This window comes from Camelina sativa, chromosome 12 (genome assembly GCF_030686135.1).
Source record: "Camelina sativa cultivar CO46 ecotype springtype chromosome 12, ASM3068613v1".
NCBI lineage: Eukaryota > Viridiplantae > Streptophyta > Magnoliopsida > Brassicales > Brassicaceae > Camelina > Camelina sativa.
The window spans coordinates 33,446,669-33,470,096 of NC_141891.1; the positions used below are offsets into that span (position 1 = coordinate 33,446,669).

Consider the following 23,428-nt stretch of genomic DNA (forward strand, 5'->3'; position numbering starts at 1 on the left):
GTTTGCCGGTGCTGGATGGTGCTGTACCTCGATCCAGACTCCATCGCCGTTGTTGGTAGCCACGAATTTTAGGCGAAGTTTGTTTCCTCTACATGCTGAAGTTGAAGCGTTCCTTTGGGCGATGCGCTGCATGATCGGCCATGATTTCAGAGAGGTGGCCTTCTACACAGACTGTTCAGATTTGGTGAAGATGGTGTCTTCTCCTTCCGACTGGCCAGCGTTCTCGGCATATCTCGACGACATCAGGATTGATAGGGAGGAATTTTCTTCTTTCTCTTTATCTTTAGTTTCAAGAAATGCTAATGTAAGTGCGGATTCTTTGGCACGCCAAGCGCGTACATCTCCGCATCATATTCTGTTTGTAAACAATTTCCCACCCAATTGGCTCGTTTGAGCTGATCTGTTGTTGACAAAAAAAAAAAACACTACCCGGATCAAACTACCATTAATTACCCTGTATAAAATATGCCTAGAAATGTCAAATATATGATTTGTTTTACGGGAAAATGGCTTTTACATACCTGGACAATTTCAATATGTTCGATTCATACATCGAACTATTGACTATGCGAAAACATACACTGATTTTAAAATTTTTTGAATTTCATACCCGGACTTATGATTTTGTGCTACAATATACAAAAACATTGATTAATTAGTAACTATGTTAATATTGCCGTTTGGAATCCATATATGCAGATAAAATCAAGACGACGTCGTTTTAGTCAAATAAAAAACAAAATAAAATCACATGTTAGGGCATCTCCAACGGCGACTTTTAGGTGGGACTCTTATGCCAAAGGTAATTAAAATTAAATCAAAAACTAGATTTTAACCCGCGGTACACCGCGGGCCTATATTTTATTTTATAATTAAATTAAATTAAAATTGATGTTGTTTGTTGTTTATTTTTATGACATTATTTTTTTAAGAATTAGAATTCAGTTACATGTAACTTTTTTTTGTCAACAGAAATCATTGTCCCGCGGTGTACCGGGGGTAAATCTGTATCTTGAATATGAATTTTGTTAATATATAATGTGTGTAAACTCTGGTCAATTATACAAATTTGAGGGCATAATGTAATAAAATTGAATGAAGATAAAACACAAAATTTAAACTTAGTATAATCAAAGGATACACTAACACTTATAAAATAAAATGAAACATATTTTTTTAGCTAACATCATTTTACTCTTGTGTTCATTTTCTTACATTTTTTTTTGGTGTTGTACAGTTATGTAAACTCAAAAGGTTTAAATTTAGTGTATCTATAAAGTAATTAAAAAGGCAAGTGTGGTAGCCCATTAGTATATCGAAAGGATAATTATTTTGGACGTGTAAACATTTATAATTATACGAAAGGATAGTTATTTTGAGGCCTATTAGTATATCGTAAGGCCCATTAAAATGTTTACTTAAATTTCTAATGAACAATATAACAAAATAGGGATAGGATTAAAAGAAAAAAAAAAACTGAAGAGGTTATCGGCTGTTGTTCATCATTTTTTTATACCCGGATATCTCATGCCGATGAAGATTTGTGATGAAATATGAAGGTATGTCGGATTTCAATTAGTTAATTTTCTCCTTTGATCCTTTGTCTTCAATGATTACAGACAGATCTAGGTTTCCCAATTTTTTTTTTCACTTCCGCTTCCGTCTATTTGATTATGTTTATGGATGAATTCATATATGAGTTTGGGCTAATTTTAGCTGAATCGAGATTCCCAATTACTACAAAACAAATCTGATATTGTGATTCGTAGTATTTGTCTGATTAATTTTTACCATATGTGACTCATCTCCTTAATTGACTATATTTTTTTTTTGTTTTTTAAATATCGGAGACGATCTCGCTGGTCATGTATGGAAACTATGAATTCAAGGGTGTACTACGGTTGATTATTGTCGACAAAAGATAAGAGACTAACCTTACTGTTCCTTTTTGCTCGACGGTTTTATCTTCCACAAAACTGACGCAGTCCAACCGTTTCTCTTGCAGTTTACTTTGTGTTGTTTTCATCTTCACGGGTTAATCATTTACAGCAATATATGATTAATGAACAGATCTGAGGATCATTAAAAGAGATAAGGTATTTCGATGTTATTTTCATAATTCTCCAACTGTGATATTTTATTTTAAGTTATAGGTAATTTTGGTTTAACACCTTTTATATATTCAGGTAGCTGTTCTATGATTTAAATAGTGAATGTGTCAAGAGAAAATCAAGGATAAAAGATAAGTGACTAAGCCCAGATTTTATATATTTGTACTCAATTTATATTTCTCATTGACATCTTTGTTAGAATTGACTTCAGGTAGATTTCTTTTGCAGATTTTTGTTAATGGTACTTAACATTATTAGCAGAAGCATGAATTAAAAGATATGACTAAAACGCATCTCTCTTAATTGAGAACATTATAGAGAAAAGATAAGTCCCAAAGTTCCAGTTCACTCTCTTACTATTCCATTCAATTTTTTGACTAATAACTTAAATGTAAAAGTAACTAATGGTAGATTCCTCTTGCAGGTTTTTATTCCATACTGAAATGCGTGTAACAAACCCTTAGCAGGAATTGGGTACAATATTTGTCTGTTCTTCAAACCATCTTGTAAGTTATTACTGTCTTTCTATCTATTGCGAAACTTTAATAGGTGTTAGTCTGTTTTAATATTCCGTCTAAATTAGTTAGTAAGTTGGACACTGATAAACCCATTAAAACCATATCATAGACGGATTATAGTCATTTGGAAATTAAAAACAATATAAGTAAATAAAACTTTTAAAATCTAGAGTAAAATCCTTGTTTGTTTGGTAGACTTTTAATATCTAGTAACTGAGAACAGTTAGACAATTTCCTTCTTTTTCTCCCCTTGCAAATAAGTTATGTAGACTGTCATAGATGAAACATGTCATGATTAGAAAATTTCTGTTTGAAATATAGAATGAATGAATTACAACAAAGTAAAGTAAACATACCTGACTTCAAGTAAACGTTTCTAGTAGTGAACTTCATTTTTAATCCAAATTCTGAAACACCTCTTTGAAAACCACATTAGTAGTTTGTCTTTCGATCTTTCCTTCCTTGTTAACGATCAAAATTTTCAACCCTTTCTTAGAAGTAACCCTAGATAAAGCAACATAGAGCTGACCATGAGAGAACACCAGTTTTGGCAAATAAAGTCCCACCTTCTCTAGTGATTGGCCTTGACTTTTGTTTATAGTCATCGCAAATGCAACGGAGATTGGAAACTGTCTTCTACGCATTTTGAAAGGCAACTTTGTATCCGAAGGTGTTAGATCAATCTTAGGAATCAATACAATATCACCTGCTCTATCTCCTGTGATTACTTTTGCTTCCAAAACATGATTTGCCATCTGTGTAATTTGAAGCCTGGTTCCATTACATAGCCCACCTTTAGGATCAATATTACGAAGCAGCATAACCGGAGCACCAATCTTCAAACGTAAATCATGTTTTGGCAAGCCCGATATCTTGATACTGTTTAAAAAATCTGGTGTAATCGCAGGATTCGACAAAGAATCTGAATCAGTAGGGTCAATGCTATCAGCACTTAAATAAATCCTCTCTTCACCTGTCCGTCATTGAAAAAAATTCCAAGTCGTTACAACTTAATCATTTGACACAAAAATTGACATCATTAAGACCTAAACATATAAAAATATATGAATATAACTCGTTTAAAAGAATACTTACTGTCCAACTTCTCGAGGAGATACTGATTGATAGTGTTGACATCCTCGTTGGTTGGGGCTAAAATGGCTCTGCTTTGAAAAAATTTAGGATCATTCACATCTCCTAACAATGCTAGATTCCCATAAATTTCCAGACTAATTGCTTCTATTGGATTATCTGCTTCAGTTATCAGAAACTCCTCTGGAATATCAATGATTGCCTCACCGTCGTTAGGCTCTGAAATCCTACCATCACCAACAGCTAATAGCCAGTCAGAAATTCTTCAATATCTTTAGCCTCATCAACACTCAAATTGTTGGTTAGCAAACACATATTCTTAGTTAACTTAAGCACTTTACAATGATCCCAAAGATAAGAGGCATTTAGAGCTGACATAACAATTTCTACCCGACCCGCTCCATTGATTACAGGAAGCACTTGCCTAAAGTCACCTCCAAAAACAACAACCTTTCCTGCAAACACTTTGTTGTCTATGTTCCCCATAATATCAGCAAAGCTTCTATCCAAAGACTCAAAACAATACTTGCTCATCATTGGTGTTTCATCCCAAATAATCAAAGATGTTTCTTTTATTAGGTTCGCAAGATCAGAATTAGGCTTTATACGACAAAGGGTATAATCGTTTACGTTGATAGGAATTGCAAACCGAGAATGCGCAGTCCGACCCCCTTCCAATAACAAAGAAGCAATGCCACTTGATGCCACATTAAGAACAATCATTCCTCTAGACCTAATAGCAGCTGATAGTGTCTTCCACATAAAAGTTTTACTAGTTCCTCCGAAGCCATATACAAAAAATACACCCCCTAAATTCTTTAAAACTGCATCAGTTATATCATTGTATATACCTCGCTGCTCTGCTGTCATCATCTCTATCCATTCATCATGTTTTTCTTTCAAATAACTACGGTTATACCTCCTCTCATCAACAATCAAGCGGTTCGAGTTATCAATACCTTCTCTAGTTGGCTTTGGGAAATTGTCTATTTCCATAAGGGATCCTCCATTAAAAAGCATAACTTTCTCAATCTCTTGTAGAGTATAGTTCTTGATATCAGATTCCGACAAATTAAGATCTGTACAGAGAAATATTAAAATCAGAAATTTGAAAGATAAGAAACTTGGGAAATCGATGTTAACGGGACTATAGATATTGCCAAAGTTTAATATAACAAACCTGGATTGTTATATTCCTCTTGCTTCTTTTTCTCAATCCCTTCTGCTAACAGCTCCCACGTTTCGTTCCAAACGTGTTCTGGTCTAGAAAGAGAATCAGACAGTAGCATCATTGAGAAGAAGTTTCTCAAATATTCACCAAAACACCATTGACTCGCTTCAAACAAAAATCTAATCATCATTTAAAATAAGCAGGGATTTGCGCATAAGTAAGCTCCCTGATGTGTCTGTATTTTATAGGGTTTTAACTATAGTTTTTAGGATTGTTTTGAGTCTTTTCTTAGGTCCAAGTGTGCTTTTAGAGTCCTTTTTGTCTTTTGTGAGTCTTTACAGGTCCTAGGTGACTTTGGAAGGAATCTGAGCAATTTCGGGATGAAAACATGCATCTGGAGCCAATTGGTTGAAGACTGATCGAGCTAGAAGGCAGATGGAGTGAGAGCAGAAATACGTTCCAGATCGACTGATCCTTTCGAGATCGACCAATCCAGTCCCCGATGCAAGTTTTCCTTTTTTTGTTTTAAACCGACTTTTAGGGTTTTATTTTGATATTTAAGTTAGAGGCACGGCCTCCAGAGACATAAGCTTTATTTTTCTGAGACTATTTTGTATTGAGAGCAAAGGGAGAAGATCTCTAATCCTCCTTGACACTTTGGAGAAGATTTCTAAACCCTATTTTCTATTCTTTTGCAATTCAATTATGCTTTCTTCATCTTTGATTTGCTGTTTCTGTTTCTCTATGGCTGAGTAGTTTCACTGTTGGGTTTAGGGTTTCAGAAAGGGTTTTTATGATTTATTGATGCTAGATTTGTTAGATTAGGGATTGATCTTATTGTTCTTCATCTATAGTTGTTCTTAATGCTTAAGCTAGATTGATCACCTAGATTAAGATCTTAGGTTTAATTCATCGGGGCACCAAAAGTGTTGTTGAATTGCTTGAAAGAACATAGGTGAGCAAGGTGATCCTTAGCCAACGAAAGTTGAAGTTAAGGCACCTTGTGAACATATCAAACTTGAACTTGTTATTGCTTGCTTGGTTTGCTAGATCCAAACGACGGTTTAGGGTTTAGTGAATTCATTGCATAGATAGTTAATGCTGCGAAAGTAGGTTAGCTTTACAACTGTGATTTGAGTTCTAGAACGGTGTCTAATGCTATCCCAATTTATCATCTAATTTCGTGGTCATGTCCCCTAACTGATTCCCTGCGCCCAATGTTTCCTTTTTGATTCAAAACAACTTGTTTACTTTTCCGTTTTTAGATAGTTACTTGATTTCACAAACTTTTCCATTGTCTTAGCTATACTTGATCTTGATAATTTCTTAGTGCAATTGTTTGGTCTCTGTGGATTCGATCCTGAAGTGTTACAACGATACCACTAGATCGTGGTGGAGTACACATTAGGTTTTAATTGACCTGTTGATCAATTTGGCGCCGTTGCCGGGGATCGAACGTTGCCATTGAGATTCTAGATTTAAATTTAGTCTAAGATTTATTGTATTTTTTATTTACTAATTAGTTCTTGTGTTCTTTCTCTTGTGTTTCAGGTGCATGCAAACAAGAAGCCACAAGCCTACTGATTTGCGTAATCTGCCAAACGGAGAGTTAGCACAGCTTGAACGAGAGAACCGAAAAGCAAAAGCCCGGTCAGACACTATGGACGACACAAACAACGCTGAAATTCGTCAACCTAACCCTCAAGAGGTTCTTGTTCCGCCTCCTCCTCCTGCACCACAAATACAAGTTCCACAAGGGCAGAATGCGGCTGAGCTGAACCCACCAGCAAGACGAACTACTTTGAGGGACGAAGATGCTCACAACAGGCTATTTGCGAATCGGTCTGCGATTCAACCTCCTGCTCCTGCGACACAAGACTATGAGATCAAGCATAGTCTGATCAATTTGGTCCAGAACCGTGTGTTTAATGGATTAGCATCAGAGAGCCCTCTGGACCATATTGAAGCTTTTGAGAGATTGGCTAGTACGACAAGGTCTAATGGAGTTCCATATGATTATCTCATGTTGACTTTGTTCCAATTCTCTTTAGGAGATAAGGCTTTGAGATGGCTAAATCTTTTGGACCGAGGATCACTTACCACTTGGGCACAGTGTAGAGCACAGTTTCTGAACCACTTCTACACTAAGTCACGATCAGCTATGTTAAGGAGCAAGATCACTACCTTCTCACAAGGTGGTACAGAGTCTTTTTGTGAAGCGTGGGAGAGATTCAAGGAGTATATGAGGGACTGTCCTCATCATGGCTTTTCACAAGAGAATCTTATGAACATCTTCTATGGAGGAATTGACCAGAAGTACCAGATGGCACTCGATACTGCCAGCAGAGGAGATTTTTCTTCTAACACTACCGCTGAAGCAAACCTCTTGATCGAAAACCTTGCAGCGAGTAACAGCAATCATAGCCATGAGTATGATCGTTCTGTGCGTGTTGTTGGCTCCATGAATACAGATGTTATTAAAAGTCTCACTGCCAAGGTGGACCTTCTTTTGAAGAGAGATCAGCAAGCTGTCAACATGTTCGACGGGCAGACAGGTGCGTATCAGCAAGTTGGAGTAAATTCAGGTTTTGAGGGGACAGAGGAGCTGAACTATGTAGGAGGACAAGGAAACTATCAGAATCATGGGTTTAATCAGAATTATCGAAATCATCCTAATCTCTCCTACAGAAGCACTAATGTCGAGAATCCTCAAGATCAGCTGTATCCTCCACATAATCAACAAGGTAACTTCCCACAAGTATTTCTGAACAAAGGTGCTGGATTTAATAGCTCAAATGTCCAAGGATACCACACACCATCTGCAGCTCCACAAGATAACAAACTTGAATTGATGATGCAAGCACTGTTGGAGGGCCATAAGAAAAGTTCTGCTGAGATTAATGTCAAGATTGATAGCATGTTCAATGATTTGAATGGGAAATTTGAGAGGTTGAGTTCACGTGTTGATTCCATTGATAAGAGAGTCTCTGCTATTTCTTCTAGCTCTAAGAACAAAGAGTCATGCAATGCTATAACACTCCATGGTGGGATTGAAGATGGGCTGAGTTGTGTTGTGATCAACTCATGTTTGGATTCCGCAGAGACGGGATTGGTCAATCCTGTGACTAGACCAGCCGATCCCGTCGATGACGCAGAACCAGTTTCACAAAGTCCTAGATCGACCGCTCCACGTCCAGACCAGTCGGTCCCTATTGCAGGTATGGGAAAACCCAGCTCAGTTGTTCCTGATGCAGATACCAAGGAATCAATTCTTGCGGAACCAAAGCCCTATAGGCCACAAATTCCTTTTCCAAGAAGACATGAGAAGAAACCTCTTGATGAAAAGAAGTATGGTCGGTACAAAGAAGCTATAAGTGAGTTCATCACTGACATTCCCTTTGCAGAGGCAGTAAATCATATCTCTTTGTTTAAGAAGGTTTACAATGATGTTGTGGTTGAAGAAAAGGATTTGGTGGAGGTTAAGGCGTTTTTGGCTAGAGAGAAGAGCATTCATGCTCCATCTTTGAAAAGACTACCCAAGTTAGAAGATCCAGGAAAATTTGTTGTTCCATGCTCCATCTTAGGAGTGAACTTTGAGGATTCCCTTTGTGACACTGGATCCAGTGTGAACGTAATGTCTAAGGCTATTGCAGAGAGATTGGAGATTGATGATATGAAGGCTTCTAAGGTCTCTCTCACGTTTGCAAATGCTGTCCCGCAACTCCACAAGGCTTCATTAACAATTTAGATGTTCGAGTTGGGAATTGCTTGGTTGCTACTGATTTTCATGTTGTGGAAATGAGCAAAGGTTCTGTTATGCCTTTGATTCTTGGGAGACCTTTCCTAGCAACAGTGGGAGCAGTTGTTGACTTGCCTAATAAGAGGATCACTTTCTCTAACATTGATGATAAAGTCTTCTACAACGCAATCACTGCAAATGAAGCTGTACGACATGGCTCTTGTCTAGTCGTAGAACATGAGAAGAAGGTGGATGTCATGACAATGGGAGAGAATGGTGATAAGAATGAGGTCAACAAAGTCCTGGATGGAGACACTCATTCTTCTGAGAAAAGGTCTAAGAGGGTTAAGAAGAGAGATAAGCCAAAGATAGAGAGAGTAATACCAGATCTTCACATAACCTTGGTACCCCAGAAATATGTTAAAGACACCATTGAGTACAAGGTGAAGTGCAAAGGAATATCTCGGCCTTTCTCTAAAGTTAAAGCCATCCTTACTCCGGAGTTTAAAGAAAAAGGCCAAGAAGCAATGGATGGTATGCTGAAAAAAACTTTGGAGCTTAAGCTGACGAATTGGAGAGCTTGTTCTGATATGAGTTCTCATCCTCCCATCACTTGACGCCTGAAACCACGGTCAAGCTATAGACCTTAAACAAACGCTTATGGGAGGCAACCCATGGGGTTTGTGCTGGCTTACCCTTTTATTTTTATTTATCTTAGGATTTTGGTTTTGTTTTTAGGATTTATTATGGTGAAATCACGTATGGTGTTAAGTGTTTTCAGGAATAGGTTCCAAATGCAGAAGATACGAATTTTTTTTTTGTTCCAGGAGCTTTGGATCGATCGATCCTCCTTAAAGATCGACCAATCCCGTTGGTTTGCTGTGGGTATCTCCAAGTTCAATAATGTTGCAGATCGGTCGATCCCACCCTGAGATTGGTCGATTCCGTCACCACCCTTGCCAACACCACTCCAACACTAGATGCGAGATCACCGGTTTTTGCTTCTTTTCCTTTCTTTTTCTTTTTCACTTTTCTTATTTTCTTTCTCGGATTCATTTTTTTTCTTGGCTTTGCTTTCACACCGGGACGGTGTGAAGTAAGTCCGGGGGAGGGATGTCTCCAAGTTACTGATGTCGTTTTCTTTGGTTGTTTACTTTGAATTTTTCTTTTATTTGAGTCATTTTTTTTATTTTATTGAGTCAAAAATTGGGAAACTATGATCATTTCCAGGAATCTTTTGCTTTGAACTAACACTCTTATGATTGCTTTTGTACCTCTAATTTGGAATGAAGCTTGGAATGAACATGAGCAGTCTCAACACGCCCCAAAAGACACTCGCCAAAGAGAACACTAAGTTGAACCAGAAGTTGTCTCTAGCTTTGACAAGACTTAACCGGATTTAATTTCTTACCTTGGGGCTTGGTATACATCGGACAAGACTCCTCCCTTCAAGCCTTACAAGACGTGCATCTCCTCACAAAGTATGCACCCCCTCTCTCTTCCCTTCAGTACTCAGTAAAAAAAAAAAAAGGAGAAAGAAGAAAAGGATATAGGTAATAAAAGAAGTGAACCGAGGGTTGTGCGTAAACCCAAGCATCCTTCGGAACTCATGGAAACCTGTCCACAAGAAAAGAGCCAAGGATTGATAAAAAAAATAAAATGATACCCTAGAAAATTAGGGAGAAATCAATCCTTTGGAAGTGAGAAAAGAGAGAGGAAAGGGAGCATATGAAGGAAGTCTTGGGCGATAAGAGGTTGAAGGAGTCAACAGTTCAATGATCGATACTCCCATGGTAAGACCGCACCTTTTTACTAATCTGATGTAGAGAGACAACGATGGGGAGACCGAAGGTTCACTGAGGCTGTGGAGATCAGAGTAGGGAGTGTTGATCCTAATCATGGGCAGAGTACAGAAAGTAGTTCTTAATTTGATTTGATGAAGAGTGTAAAGAAGAGGTTCCCAAGAATATGTGAGTTTCCACTTTCAAACCTTTTCTCTATTCTTGAGTTTTTGTCTGTTCTTGCTTGAGGACAAGCAAAGATTCAAGTCCGGGGGAATTGATGTGTCTGTATTTTATAGGGTTTTAACTATAGTTTTTAGGATTGTTTTGAGTCTTTTCTTAGGTCCAAGTGTGCTTTTAGAGTCCTTTTTGTCTTTTGTGAGTCTTTACAGGTCCTAGGTGACTTTGGAAGGAATCTGAGCGTTTTCGGGATGAAAACATGCATCTGGAGCCAATTGGTTGAAGACTGATCGAGCTAGAAGGCAGATGGAGTGAGAGCAGAAATACGTTCCGGATCGACTGATCCTTTCGAGATCGACCAATCCAGTCCCCGATGCAAGTTTTCCTTTTTTTGTTTTAAACCGACTTTTAGGGTTTTATTTTGATATTTAAGTTAGAGGCACGGCCTCCAGAGACATAAGCTTTATTTTTCTGAGACTATTTTGTATTAAGAGCAAAGGGAGAAGATCTCTAATCCTCCTTGACACTTTGGAGAAGATTTCTAAACCCTATTTTCTATTCTTTTGCAATTCAATTATGCTTTCTTCATCTTTGATTTGCTGTTTCTGTTTCTCTATGGCTGAGTAGTTTCACTGTTGGGTTTAGGGTTTCAGAAAGGGTTTTTATGATTTATTGATGCTAGATTTGTTAGATTAGGGATTGATCTTATTGTTCTTCATCTATAGTTGTTCTTAATGCTTAAGCTAGATTGATCACCTAGATTAAGATCTTAGGTTTAATTCATCGGGGCACCAAAAGTGTTGTTGAATTGCTTGAAAGAACATAGGTGAGCAAGGTGATCCTTAGCCAACGAAAGTTGAAGTTAAGGCACCTTGTGAACAGATCAAACTTGAACTTATTATTGCTTGCTTGGTTTGTTAGATCCAAACGACGGTTTAGGGTTTAGTGAATTCATTGCATAGATAGTTAATGCTGCGAAAGTAGGTTAGCTTTACAACTGTGATTTGAGTTCTAGAACGGTGTCTAATGCTATCCCAATTTATCATCTAATTTCGTGGTCATGTCCCCTAACTGATTCCCTGCGCCCAATGTTTCCTTTTTGATTCAAAACAACTTGTTTACTTTTCCGTTTTTAGATAGTTACTTGATTTCACAAACTTTTCCATTGTCTTAGCTATACTTGATCTTGATAATTTCTTAGTGCAATTGTTTGGTCTCTGTGGATTCGATCCTGAAGTGTTACAACGATACCACTAGATCGTGGTGGAGTACACATTAGGTTTTAATTGACCTGTTGATCACTCCCTTGCATGTTTTCCATCTTTTCCAACCGCATTTATTCTGTTTAGAGTGAGATAAGCCATAAACATAGAATCTTGATTTGCCACTCGTTCCAAAACTGTGTCAATTTCATCGTCTTCCTCAAAATAAGCAGGTTGCTTTCCCTCGTCAGGAAAGGATAACCTTTGTACTGGTGTTGTTCTATACTAGATTGGGAACTTGAAAATCCTCCAAATAGCCTCTGAAGCTGAGACATACCTAAAGGTTTTCCAAAATCAAATACCATGGTTAGAATAAAGTTTTGAAATGAGAATTGCATTACACGGGTTTTAAAATTAGAAGACTAACCTGCAGTCAAACCAATCCTTGATTTCATTTTTTGGTTTCTCAGTTTCAGTAGATTCTTCTCCTGGTTTGGTAGTGGTCATAGTAGGAGTTTGTGCCGGATTAAGAGGATCAACAACCATAACAACACGGTCCAGACCTTTGTTCATATATTTGAATAAGTATTTAATAGAACCGGTTTGATTGCACCATTCCACGTTGATGTGAGCTCTATAGCGAACTGATAACTTGGAATTATAAGGGACAACATACCTATTATCACACTTAATACCACCCTTCTCAATAAACAGTTCAGTACGACGCCTCCTGTAGATAGGATAACCATCTTCTCCAACCCTCGTGATGTCTTCATGCTTTTTTGGGTATAGCTTAGAACACTTTCCAGCCACCATACATGGCGAACTCCTATTAGCTGCACCACATAGACCGTGAATCATACAATCTTTAATCACCTCATAAAGCTCGGGATATTTTTCTTTAACTGGAATCTCTGCACATATCATTTTGTCTATATCATCAGCTGTTGGTAGTTTACTTTTCTGGTCCATGAATAAGAGGATATGTGCGTGTGGAAGCCCTCTTTTCTGAAACTCCACAGTATACATAGCTGCAAATGTACAATCGTCCACTATTTAATATAATCATCAATATTATCAAACTACCAAAATAAATGAAAGGATGATAAATATAGTACCTGCAACTGTCTTGCCAAGCAAATGCTTTTCTGTTAAATCATGCATTAGAGAATCCAACTTTATTTTGAAAATCCTTGCAACGATGTCAGGTCTATCATCAGAAGTCAACCCCCGTTCTGTTACATATCTTGTTATCTCTGGCCATTTAGGATTGCACGTAAATGTAATAAATAGATCAGGGAATCCATAATGTTTACATATGGCCATAGCATCATAATAACTTTGAACCATATACCGAGGTCCACCAGTGAAGGAAGTTGGAATATTAATTTGATTCCCTTGTTGACTCATAGTGGTGTTTCCTGATTGAGCAGCTTCTTTTATGTTGTTGTAGTTCTCACATCGCTTCTTTGACTGATTGAACTTTATATAATTCAACCTATTTGTTTCAATGGTTGTGTAAGCATCACACAAAAATTGTTGGAATAGCCTCTTTGACTGTAGAAGCGTATGACACTCGTTATCCCTTTCTTGAATCCGGAATGCGAACCACTGTCTCATACTAATACACTTCTTTTTCTTCTTGGTGTTGTTTGCTCCTTTAAAACATTTTTCGATGCCAGGTCTAAAACTATCTTCACCATAACAAAGAATTAGCGGATATTGTAGTGCCAAATATGAGATATGAACTTCACTTATCCTCTTTAGGTGACCAGTAGATTTTTCCTCTATAACTATATCACGTGAAGGCATTTCTCTTTTAAAATCACCGGGTATTAGTGCAGCAACCTCTGATGCTGTAGGCATACCGTAAGTTCTTCCATCAACTCCAACACGGTCAGCAACAATTCTCATATGAAAAGGTTGTTCTTGGTCTGTTTGAAACCTATCTTTTGCTGTCCTGAAGTTTTTCACATACGGATTAACGTCATTCAGCATTTTCATTAATGCTTCGATGATTTCCTTCTTCAGTTTCGGTTTTCAATTTCCAGTTTCTGAGTTTTTACACTTACTGAGCACGAGAAAAAGAAACAAATATTAATCTTTGTTGTGATACAGCAAATCTATATCAGGAAATAGGAAAAAGTTGCAATTGAGATGTAATTATTAAAAAACTTACTCAATAACAGTCGCTCGGTTCTCTACTTCATTTTCTGTGTCCACTATATATAGTTGTGAATACTTTGCAAAATCACCCTCATTTGGCTTCAAACTTCCTATTCTATGATAGTTTCCTCCTTGCAAACGAAACATATTTGGTCCATGCCCTTTAGGAATAGATCGATCTATCTTACCACCAAGAGAAGTCATAGCAAAAATCATATTATAAAGTCTGAGGTTTTGGCGAAAATTCTTGCTTAGGCCGTCATTACCATGAAGTAGTCTATAAGAATATCAGGAGATTCTTTTAGAAATGGTAGTTTAACTGTCCCTTGACCACAACAAAGACTAAACACCGAGTTTTTTTGTTTTCTCCTCTTGTTTAGACGTTCTTCATACCACATCAATGCGCCACAATACTTACACTTAAGTGTTGGATCACCATGATCAAGATAACCTAAAAATTTGAAATAGTCTATTTTAGTTTTACAATTAAAGCACAAATACAGATTTATAACATTTAGTGGTAGAATGTTAACCTGGTTTGATTTGTTTTGAGGTAGAAGTCTCAGTTGTTTTTTTTTTAACACGTGATGATGTTTTGCTAGTTGCGACTCCCATAGTAGCCTTTGTTTTCTCCCAAGTCTGGTGTTGATTTTCCTCAAGCATAGATAGGAATTGATTGTCTTCTTCTGAAATCGGGGGCAAATTCAAATCTATATCTAATCCTCTTGGGTTTTCATGTGCAGTTTCTATCTCATCATCAGTGCTATAGTTGTAAGTTTGATCTACTTCATCATCGTCAGAGAAACAGTCAAGGTATTCTCCTTCCAATGGTTCGTCATCATTGCTACTCTCATCATCGTTTTCTTCTTCTATATCACCACTTGGACCTAATAAATAAAGTTAGGGGAATGTTAATATTGATGGCACATAAATCGTAAGAACTTGCTGATAGTATGACATACCTTGGTAGCAATGAGAGGATGAAGCATTTGTGAATTGTGTTGCTAAATTTCTAGCGGGGAAGTCCTTCATAAATGGAACATAATTTGATGGTTGATGTTTGTTTATAGACAAAGTAGTATCCGTATATTGATGAACTGGAGGTTTTATTGCAGAAAATAGATTAGTATTATAATCGTTATATATGTTTAACTAATTAGTATGAAGCTAGAAACATATACTAATGAAGGACTCACGTTTTGATGCAGAGAATCCAGGATGACATCTTTGTCCATAAGTGGAGGGCATATTAGTGATGTTTTTGAGTACAGTACTCCCAAATGATGTGTTTTCTCCATAGGTGTTATGAGTAAGTGAAGTGAGGGTTGACTTCGGAGTGTCACCTGAGATCCGCCATAGTACATTGTAAGTGTGTTTTTGTATAGTTCGTGAAAGCATACTACTCATACAATATGTAGTTGTGAAAATACATGAACCATTCCTTCATTTTTTACCTGTAGGTGTGAGAAACGGATTAAATGAATGGGATGAGAGTTTACTTTTAGTCAAGTCCTTCGATCCTGTATTAGTAATGTAAGTATGATGTTTTAGAATGAAGATTCTAATATAATTTGGCCTTTAACAAACAATCCAGACAAAAATGTAGATTAAACTAACCATTTCTTACTGTTGTATGACTGTTTGATGGGGATATGTAGTTTGTATCATGCATCCCTTGAAAATTGGTAAGATCTCTGAAGACTCTGTTGAAAGTTTCATTTACAGGTACACAGATATTCTCAATTGATCGCGGTAGTGGGGAGCTATTTATTGGTACCGGAGAAAAATCTGCTGATCTACGACTTCTTTTGGTTGCGGACATTGAATTTTCCAAGTTTTCATCAGGTAAATCCAGTTTTTTCTTCATTTTTGTTGCGTGAAATTGCTTACACGCATCAATATAATCGTGTTTGTTGGAGATTTGCGGGTTTAAATAATCTATATTCAACACACACTTCTTTATAGATATATATGTATAGCTATATATACATAATTAGTAGGGGAGATAAAGAATCCAATATTTAAACCTTACAGTTTCCATCGTATATCTTTATGGAAGGTGGTGTTTTTCAGCGTTTTGTTTATTTCCTTTACACTCAAAAGAATATTTAGTAGTTTAATAAATTTACTGAGATCAGGTTATAATAGGAAATAAATCTTATATTGTTACTCATTTTTTTATTTCCATCATAGTTAAAAGAATAGTAAATGCATTCTACAATTTATTAAGATTTTCAAGTATTAGTTGGTAGTTTTTAGGAAAATAAATATTGGAGTTAACATAAAATATATTGTGCGTGTTGAATGTCCTGACCTTTGCACTGATTATCATATTTGTTTTTTTTTTCTTTTTTTTAAGGCAACTAACATTAAGGATTGTGGATACCATATTCTACCAAGAAATGCTAATATCTTTGCTCCATTAAGGGTTCAAGGTAATTTCTAGGTTATTTATGTGTAAATTTTTATTATTTAAGGATATGCACGTTTAATCCGTAATTGAAAATAAGCATTTAAGGTACAATTTTAACCCGTAACTGAAAATACGCATAAAGAAGTATCGAATTAGCTATGGGTCAGGCTTCTCGTTTTCAATCTATATGTAGATTAGTTTTAAATGTCTGAATACGTTTAAAATTAAAAATTTATACACGTAAAATTTTTAATTATATATAATGTATATACTAAACAACCAAAAACAGTTAGTAAGACAAATTTTTTTTTCTTTACTATTGTTCGATATAAAACTTATTGAATACGCTTAAGACATATAAAAATAAAGGTGGAATATTATTGAATAATACTTAAATGAATGGCATATTAACCATTCCTTATTGAAAGGAAAGGAGAAAGTAACTCCAAACAAAAACTGAAATAGAAATAGCAGAAATTAAATAAAAATGCCAATCCACCTTAATAAAAAACACAACTTCCGAATAACTCTCGCTTCTCAACTTTGATCTTAACTCCCTTCATTTTCTTCATGGTAACATTCGCATCATCCACCTTCACACCGACACACTCCTTCCCCACATCCTCATCAGTACCATTGTCCACTCCCTTCATTTTCTTCAAATCCACATTCGCATCTTTCACCTTCACACCAACACACTCAGTCCCCACATCCTCATCAGTAACATTGTCTTCAAATCTTAGTGTAGCAGCAGTCACACCAAATCCTTCAGCAGAATTCTCCCCGGGTTTAACACAGACCTTCTTCGAAGAAGATGCTTGATCACTTCCCTCAACATTAGGAGCATAAACACGCTTTGATGATGGTGTATTAGACTCATTAGTTTCTTGACTATAAGTCAATGCAAGTGGAACCTGTAATAACCAAAATCAAGTAACACAAAATATATATTAAAGTAGATACAAAATTAAATCCATAATTATAGTAATAGAGATTTTCTAGATTAATACCTGGTCACCAGAGACAATGGAAGCAGTGTTGACAATGTCAGCTGAATTTTCAATGTTTTCTTCTGCAAGTAATCCATCCTTAGAGAGCAACTTTGTAACCCTGTAAGAATCTTTTCCTTCCCAAATGTTCTCTCTCTCCACACAGACTAAGAAGACAAATGTCTTGCCAACCAAGTTTTTGATTGGTTCTGGCAAAGCTTCAGGATCCGAAATCTGTTTTTTAGGTTTCAAAAAGTTAGTAAATGTTATATTTGTTACGATGAATGAAAAATATAGAGCTTACTTCATCCAATGACCCCCCCAGAATCGAAGGTGCAGACTCTCCAATGATTTCAGTAGCAATGCTATCAAACAAAAGAAACTTAGTTTCTCCAGTATTGTCCATGACCTTCACATAAATCATGTATCTGAAACAAATATTTCAGCAGATTAATATTATGTAGTGATTGAGTAATGAAGAAAATCCATCTTTTCGATTGTAATTTACCTTGCAATGACGTTGGACACCACGGTCTTGCATGTGTCACACCAAACTTTGGCTTCTTGGCAATGCTATTGACACCATTGGCTGCGGCTGTATGAATATGGGTTACCTTTTTGTTGCAGTTCCGGCAACTAATGTAATACCACGCCCAGTCAGTGTCGATTGCATAGATGGTGCACATGACTCTTATTTTGCCAATCTTGCAATAATAAAATTTTGTCAAAAAAGTAACCAAACATTTTTCAGTAAGTTATATATCTGGTACTAATTAGAGTTACAAACCTCAACAGAATCCACAAGAAGGGCAATGGTTTTCCTTGGATATTGACTACTATCACCATCTTCCCTCGAGACAATCTGGAACCGCGGGACTCTCACGGAATGTGAGTGAGAGACCATCAGCTGGCAGCCTGGGCATAACGACATGTAAGTACTGTATGTTGGTTGTAATTTGTACAAATCATTATAATTGCAAAACATACTTTTGAGTGAAAGCATCAACTTCAGGCCAAGCTGGATTGATAAGAAGCTGTGAAGCCTCAAATGCATTAGAGACACTCTTTAACCCTGCAAACGATATAACCGCTAGTTAATAATATAATATTTAGCAATAACTACCATGTGATATTTTTCTTTTAACTAAATGTAGACAGTTTTTACATTTGTAGGATCTGATTTTGGCAAACCTAAGGACGCAGACGACAATGATACCATTAGCTACATTGCAGGCTTGGTAAAGCCGGTCAGCGTAGGAACCCCACAAGGTACACGACAATCTCTCATCACTAATAATAGGAGGTGTGAAGTAGTTAAGAGATTTGTTTTAGACATTTTAAAAATAAGTAGAAAGGAGACAAAAATCATGATATCACCTCTCATCTCTCAACTCGAATTCGAGTTTGGAAGTTGCCTTGTTGTTAACTTCAGGATGCTCCATCTCACCAATGTTCACAACTTGGCCAACCACATCTATAAGTTTTGTTCGCGGGTTAATACGAAATAGTCATTGCTAAAACGATATATATATTGACGCAGTATGTGTTGTATATATTACTTACCAATCAGCATGTTGGTCTTTACATCATCTCTGTTAATCTGCTCAAACTTAACCAAGCTTAGAAAGTTGGAATCAGATTTAGGATCACTTCTTGTGACCATAGTCCCATTAACAAAACTCATCTTATAAAGATGATTTGTGGGACGAAATTGTCCACCGGCATGACTTAGAGAAAATGTCTCTATGAACCTCCATTCACCAATAGGTAGATGGTTAACATACCGTGTAACCAAGTCTTTTTTTACTGATGCGTGGATTTTCATTCCCTGAAATGATGAAAGTAGATAATAGTAAGATTCATGTGAGTAAGAAATTAAAATAATGGAAACTATAATTTGATTCTTACAGTTTCATCAGCCAAGATCAGCTCCAGGGTTTCCGCAGTGCTGCTTGTGTATTGACGCCACGAGTGAAGGACTTTGACTTGCACTCGCCATGCGGTCTTATACGGGCGGACGTCTCTCAAAAAAGCGAATGTTGCTGCCATTTCTCTCAATGTTTTTAGCTATGCGGATGTAGGTGTGAAGAATTGTGTGTTGTGTTTCTCTTTAGAAATTGATATTTATAGTTGGAGAAATGGTTGCTCAGCAAGGAGTTATACGATCCTTAAGCAATAATTTATGTATTCCTATTTGAGTTGTGAGAATATTGCAGAACAATATTTAGTTTCTAAAGAAGATATGTACACAAATAAATGAATTGCTTGCGTACAAAGTTATATATTTGCTAACATTGTGATTTCCTTAACTTTGGTTCTCGTTATCTAAGTCATAAAATCTTTGAGGTTGTAATATTTTCTTTCTCAAAGTGGGTTGATTTACATTCAGCATATGAAAACTTATTTAATACATCTTAATGATATGGTCGATCTCTCAAATGATGGCAACCTATTAATATTCTCGATCTCTTCGCATTTATGCTCGATTGTACAAATGATGGCAACCTATAGTTTATGGCAATAATCTTTGATAAATTTGAACCATTCCTATTGTTCCATTAATTGTTTAAATTCGAATTGTTAGTTTAGGAATATCTCTAGAGATTAATTAAGTAGAATTGTTCTTTAAGGAAATTCTGTAGGGGTTAATTTGAACCATTCCTATAGTTCCATTAATTGTTTAAATTCGAATTGTTACTTTAGGAAAATCTCTTCGGATTAAATTAATTAGAATAGTTCTTTTAGGAAATTATATAGGGGTTAATGTTGCAAAAAAACAAATTAAATAAGATAAACTTCAAGGGCATAAACCAAAATGTACTTAAAAAATGTTAATATAGATTGTGAATATAACAAGAATCACCTCTTATTTAGGAGGTTTTGGAGTCGCCTCTTATAGTCACGTGTCACTACATGGTTGGATGGATTATTTATTTATTATTTTTTTTTTTTCCGATCTCGTCTCTCTCTCACGATGGCAGGCTGTTCTGACTTTGCTTGAAGAGATCGGTCAAGTGAAGAAGAAGAAGTGAGAGAGAGACTCTGTGAAGAAGAGATCGCAGTGATCTATTACGGTTCATTGGCTTGAGGATTCTCCTTCGTGTTCGTATTTCATAAGTCTGTGCAAATTTTTGTTCTCCCTTGTGTGATTAATTACAGAGTTCTAAGATTTTTTAGTCTGATTCTCCGTTTCTGTGTTGTATTTGCATTGTTGATTTTTCAATTTTGTCAAATTATTCAACTTCTATTGTTTCTGTGATGATGGAGCTGGAATCAGCAGGTTAGGTCTTTCTGATTCCCTTCTCTGTTATCAATTGATTATAAAAAAAACACTCACCAATGTACAATGTGATTAGGGAGTCTGTATAAGTCGATTTGACTGTGTGAAATTCATATTTTGTTTGAGAAATTGGAATCAATCCCTCTTACTTCATCACAATGCTGCGAGATGGTTGTTGTCGAAAACTAGTGCCAAACTTATGTCTCACGACATCTCAAACTGATGCGTTTCTTTGAATGCAGAGAGGAGCATTCTCATCATGTCTATATAAACTTCTTTGCTTGCTTGAATTTTCTGTTACTATCATCATTGTAATATGAATTTGGTTTTAAGGGAGTAAGCAAAGGAAATGTGGTGGAGCATTTGATAGCATCTATGAGGAACGCCAAAGGCAAGAGATCAGAGTTTTTTGTTGTGCTTTGGTGATGATCCGTCTGATGAGGACATGTTTGATAGCTTAGTAAAGCACCAAGATGTTTGATCAAGATGTTTCCTCTATTGATCTTGCGTGCACAATGGGTCAGTAACCGAGCACGGCTAGGTACTATCTCGATGATACCTCAAGTGTTATTACAATGCTTGAATGGTTGGCCTCAGCTTCAGATGGATCAAAGCATGAACAACAACAGAAACAGTTCACTTTTCAACAGCCTATGTTGAAATGAAATAGATCTTTGAAAGGGTTTGCTTTAGATTTTATGTTGTTGTGATTTTTTTTTATCAATAAGAATCCCAATTAGACTTTTACCACTGGAGAGACATAATTTTAATTAATCTTTTAAAGGTTCTTATTTTGAAAAAATACTCAATTTATTGTTAGAAAATGATAAGATCCTAAAAACAACAACCTACCATTGGACTTGACTTGCCCTTAGCCTCGGACCCGTAAAGTCTAAGTCCCAATTAACTTATAATTTACCACTCGGACATATAGATCTATTTTGAGTTAATGAACCAAGATTTAATATATCTTCTTCTTCAGGCGCTCTTCTTTAATCAAAGCAAGAAGACAAGCCGTAGAACCTGAAGATCTGATCGATTTTGGGAATTAGGTGTAACATGGTTTGGTAAATATCCAGCGTTCGGAAGATCTTCTCTGCACTTGTTTTAGATTTCGTTATGGTTAGTGAGAAGATAAGAGGTTCAACGTGCTCTGTAGCGTAATCTCAATTGTTTCATCTCCCATCTTCAAAAGCTGTAAATCACAAATCACAAAATTAGGGTTTTTACTCGATTGATCGATTCAATTATTGGGTTTTGGCTACCTAAACATCACAGCAGATCTCGAATCAATTTTGTACAAATTGGGTGGATTCAATTCCGATCTAATTTTAGCCAGATCGGAAAAAAAAATATTGGAGGAAACAAAAAAGCTTTTGATTGATGTTAGGAAACGAAAAAGAGAAGAGAGGATATATTAAATATTTGTTCATTAAACAACTAAAGATACATGTGTCAGAGTGGTTACAGAAAAGTTATTAGGGTGTTAGACTTAATAGGTTCAAGCCTAGCATGTAACATTTTTAAAAAAATTAATTTGAAGCAACGATTAAAACGACGTTGGCGATATTAACAGCGTTATTTCGGGTATGAAATTCAAAATTTTTTAAAGTCAATGTATGTTTTCGCATAGTCGTATGAATCGAACATATTAGAATTGTCCATGTATGTAAAAGCCGTTTTTCCTTTGTTTTACTTATATTCTTACTTTTGAGGATCAGTATATAAAGTGATACATTTTGGTGCTAGAATATAGATTTTCCCAACAGTCATGGAATCATACATCGGAGTAAATTGAGCTTTCGTCTGACGGCTGAGATGATTCTGCAATATTTTGCATTGGCATATGCAAAAGAGGCTTAGGAGGAGGATTAAGAGAATCCAAACTTCCTTCTATTATCTCTACAACTTTGTTCATTGATGGGCGGTCTGATGGGCAGAACTGAATACACCATAGACGACCCACTAAGATAATCTTTTTGGCAATATCTGCAACAGAAAAATACAAATATACAGTTAATATTCATGGGAGTTCAAAACTACCATTTCTGTGTAGTCCAAAAGTGTTAATCGAAACGATGTCTCTAGCAAAGCAAGACAAACCTGTACTGATTATTATCAGAATGGAGCTATTCTTGATGTTTGTACCACCAGATGTATAAGTTGCAATACCACCACCGGTGATACTGCCACACTGAACAGAGTTTCACATAACCCTTTTGGTTCTTGCTTACTTAGAGCACAAGGAAGATGATAAAACAAGAAAATCATGATCAGACAGAACCCAGTTGTTGGAGATCCCATGAGGTGTGAGGATACTTTTTGCTGTAATTTAGAAACCAAAATTAAGGAAACAAAGTGAATTAAAAGAGCTGTCTTAGTTGACTCTGAATAAGATGGGAGATGTGCGTAAGGAACTGAATTAGTTGACTTTTCTTACAGCTGTTGAAGATGGTTTGTTTGAAACTAAGGACAGGTGCATGGATCTGATTTGAATCCTCCTCTGATGAACAAATTGATTTTTACATATCTTGTGTAATGTTTTATCTGTGCTGTCTTAGTCTCAAGCTTTTCTATTTAGAACTTTTGTAAATAGAACTTTTGTTTGTTTATCTTATGATTTCACACAAGGGTACATTCCAAAAAGGATAAGTCACTTTGAAATCATTGGTTATACCAAAAAGCAACAAGGGTACGCAAAATTAGTTTTGGCATATTTCCTTATTATTACTGTATTTTTCTTTGTGTTAGATTCGGATTAGGAAAGTTAACATTACTTAGCAATA

At 36.2% G+C, this 23,428-nt stretch overlaps 3 protein-coding genes, 1 non-coding gene and 1 pseudogene across 23 annotated transcripts; 1 reads left to right on the plus strand and 4 right to left on the minus strand.

Annotated features, from left to right (window-relative positions):
- The first annotated feature begins 1,446 nt into the window (after positions 1-1,446).
- Positions 1,447-20,771, plus strand: LOC109131410 (uncharacterized). 19 transcript variants are annotated; one of them, XR_015574718.1, is made up of 11 exons: positions 2,416-2,434; positions 2,534-2,617; positions 6,444-9,625; positions 14,704-14,773; positions 15,169-15,325; positions 15,421-15,493; positions 15,686-15,805; positions 16,320-16,395; positions 18,158-18,293; positions 18,536-18,631; positions 19,273-19,671. XR_015574718.1 is itself a non-coding variant. In XM_087478692.1 (4 exons), the coding sequence occupies exon 4, from the start codon at positions 6,448-6,450 to the stop codon at positions 8,638-8,640; it is 2,193 nt and encodes a 730-aa protein (XP_087334818.1). In that variant the 5' UTR covers positions 1,447-1,559; positions 1,851-2,096; positions 2,187-2,617; positions 6,444-6,447; the 3' UTR covers positions 8,641-11,180. The 19 variants fall into 19 exon arrangements, 2 of the variants coding, with proteins under 2 accessions (XP_087334818.1, XP_087334817.1); XR_015574706.1 differs by lacking the exons at positions 2,416-2,434; positions 2,534-2,617; positions 19,273-19,671 and adding exons at positions 5,260-5,396; positions 18,375-18,455; positions 20,344-20,771; XR_015574707.1 differs by lacking the exons at positions 2,416-2,434; positions 2,534-2,617 and adding exons at positions 5,260-5,396; positions 18,375-18,455.
- On the minus strand, positions 3,025-4,741 carry LOC104734087 (uncharacterized). The gene is given in 3 exon segments (XM_087477243.1): positions 3,025-3,602; positions 3,725-3,979; positions 3,982-4,741. Coding segments are annotated over 3 exon segments (1,593 nt in total).
- On the minus strand, positions 7,054-7,160 carry LOC147932987 (small nucleolar RNA R71). The gene has a single exon (XR_015576864.1). It is a non-coding gene; the product is annotated as a small nucleolar RNA R71 (small nucleolar RNA).
- LOC147932988 (uncharacterized) lies at positions 10,747-14,568 on the minus strand. Its single transcript, XM_087478693.1, has one exon. The coding sequence runs from the start codon at positions 13,796-13,798 to the stop codon at positions 12,872-12,874; it is 927 nt and encodes a 308-aa protein (XP_087334819.1). The 5' UTR covers positions 13,799-14,568; the 3' UTR covers positions 10,747-12,871.
- On the minus strand, positions 16,874-19,411 carry LOC147932989 (replication protein A 70 kDa DNA-binding subunit B-like; annotated as a pseudogene). The gene is made up of 10 exons (XR_015573725.1): positions 19,271-19,411; positions 18,926-19,190; positions 18,740-18,836; positions 18,528-18,652; positions 18,350-18,434; positions 18,150-18,277; positions 17,918-18,066; positions 17,667-17,790; positions 17,384-17,596; positions 16,874-17,287 (listed from the first exon to the last, which is right to left on the minus strand). The product of XR_015573725.1 is annotated as a replication protein A 70 kDa DNA-binding subunit B-like (transcript).
- Positions 20,772-23,428: the final 2,657 nt, after the last annotated feature.

Bases quoted from the DNA above. Each gene is read 5' to 3' on its own strand.
- LOC147932988 (XM_087478693.1), bottom strand. From the start codon at position 13,798: ATGAAAATGCTGAATGACGTTAATCCGTATGTGAAAAACTTCAGGACA.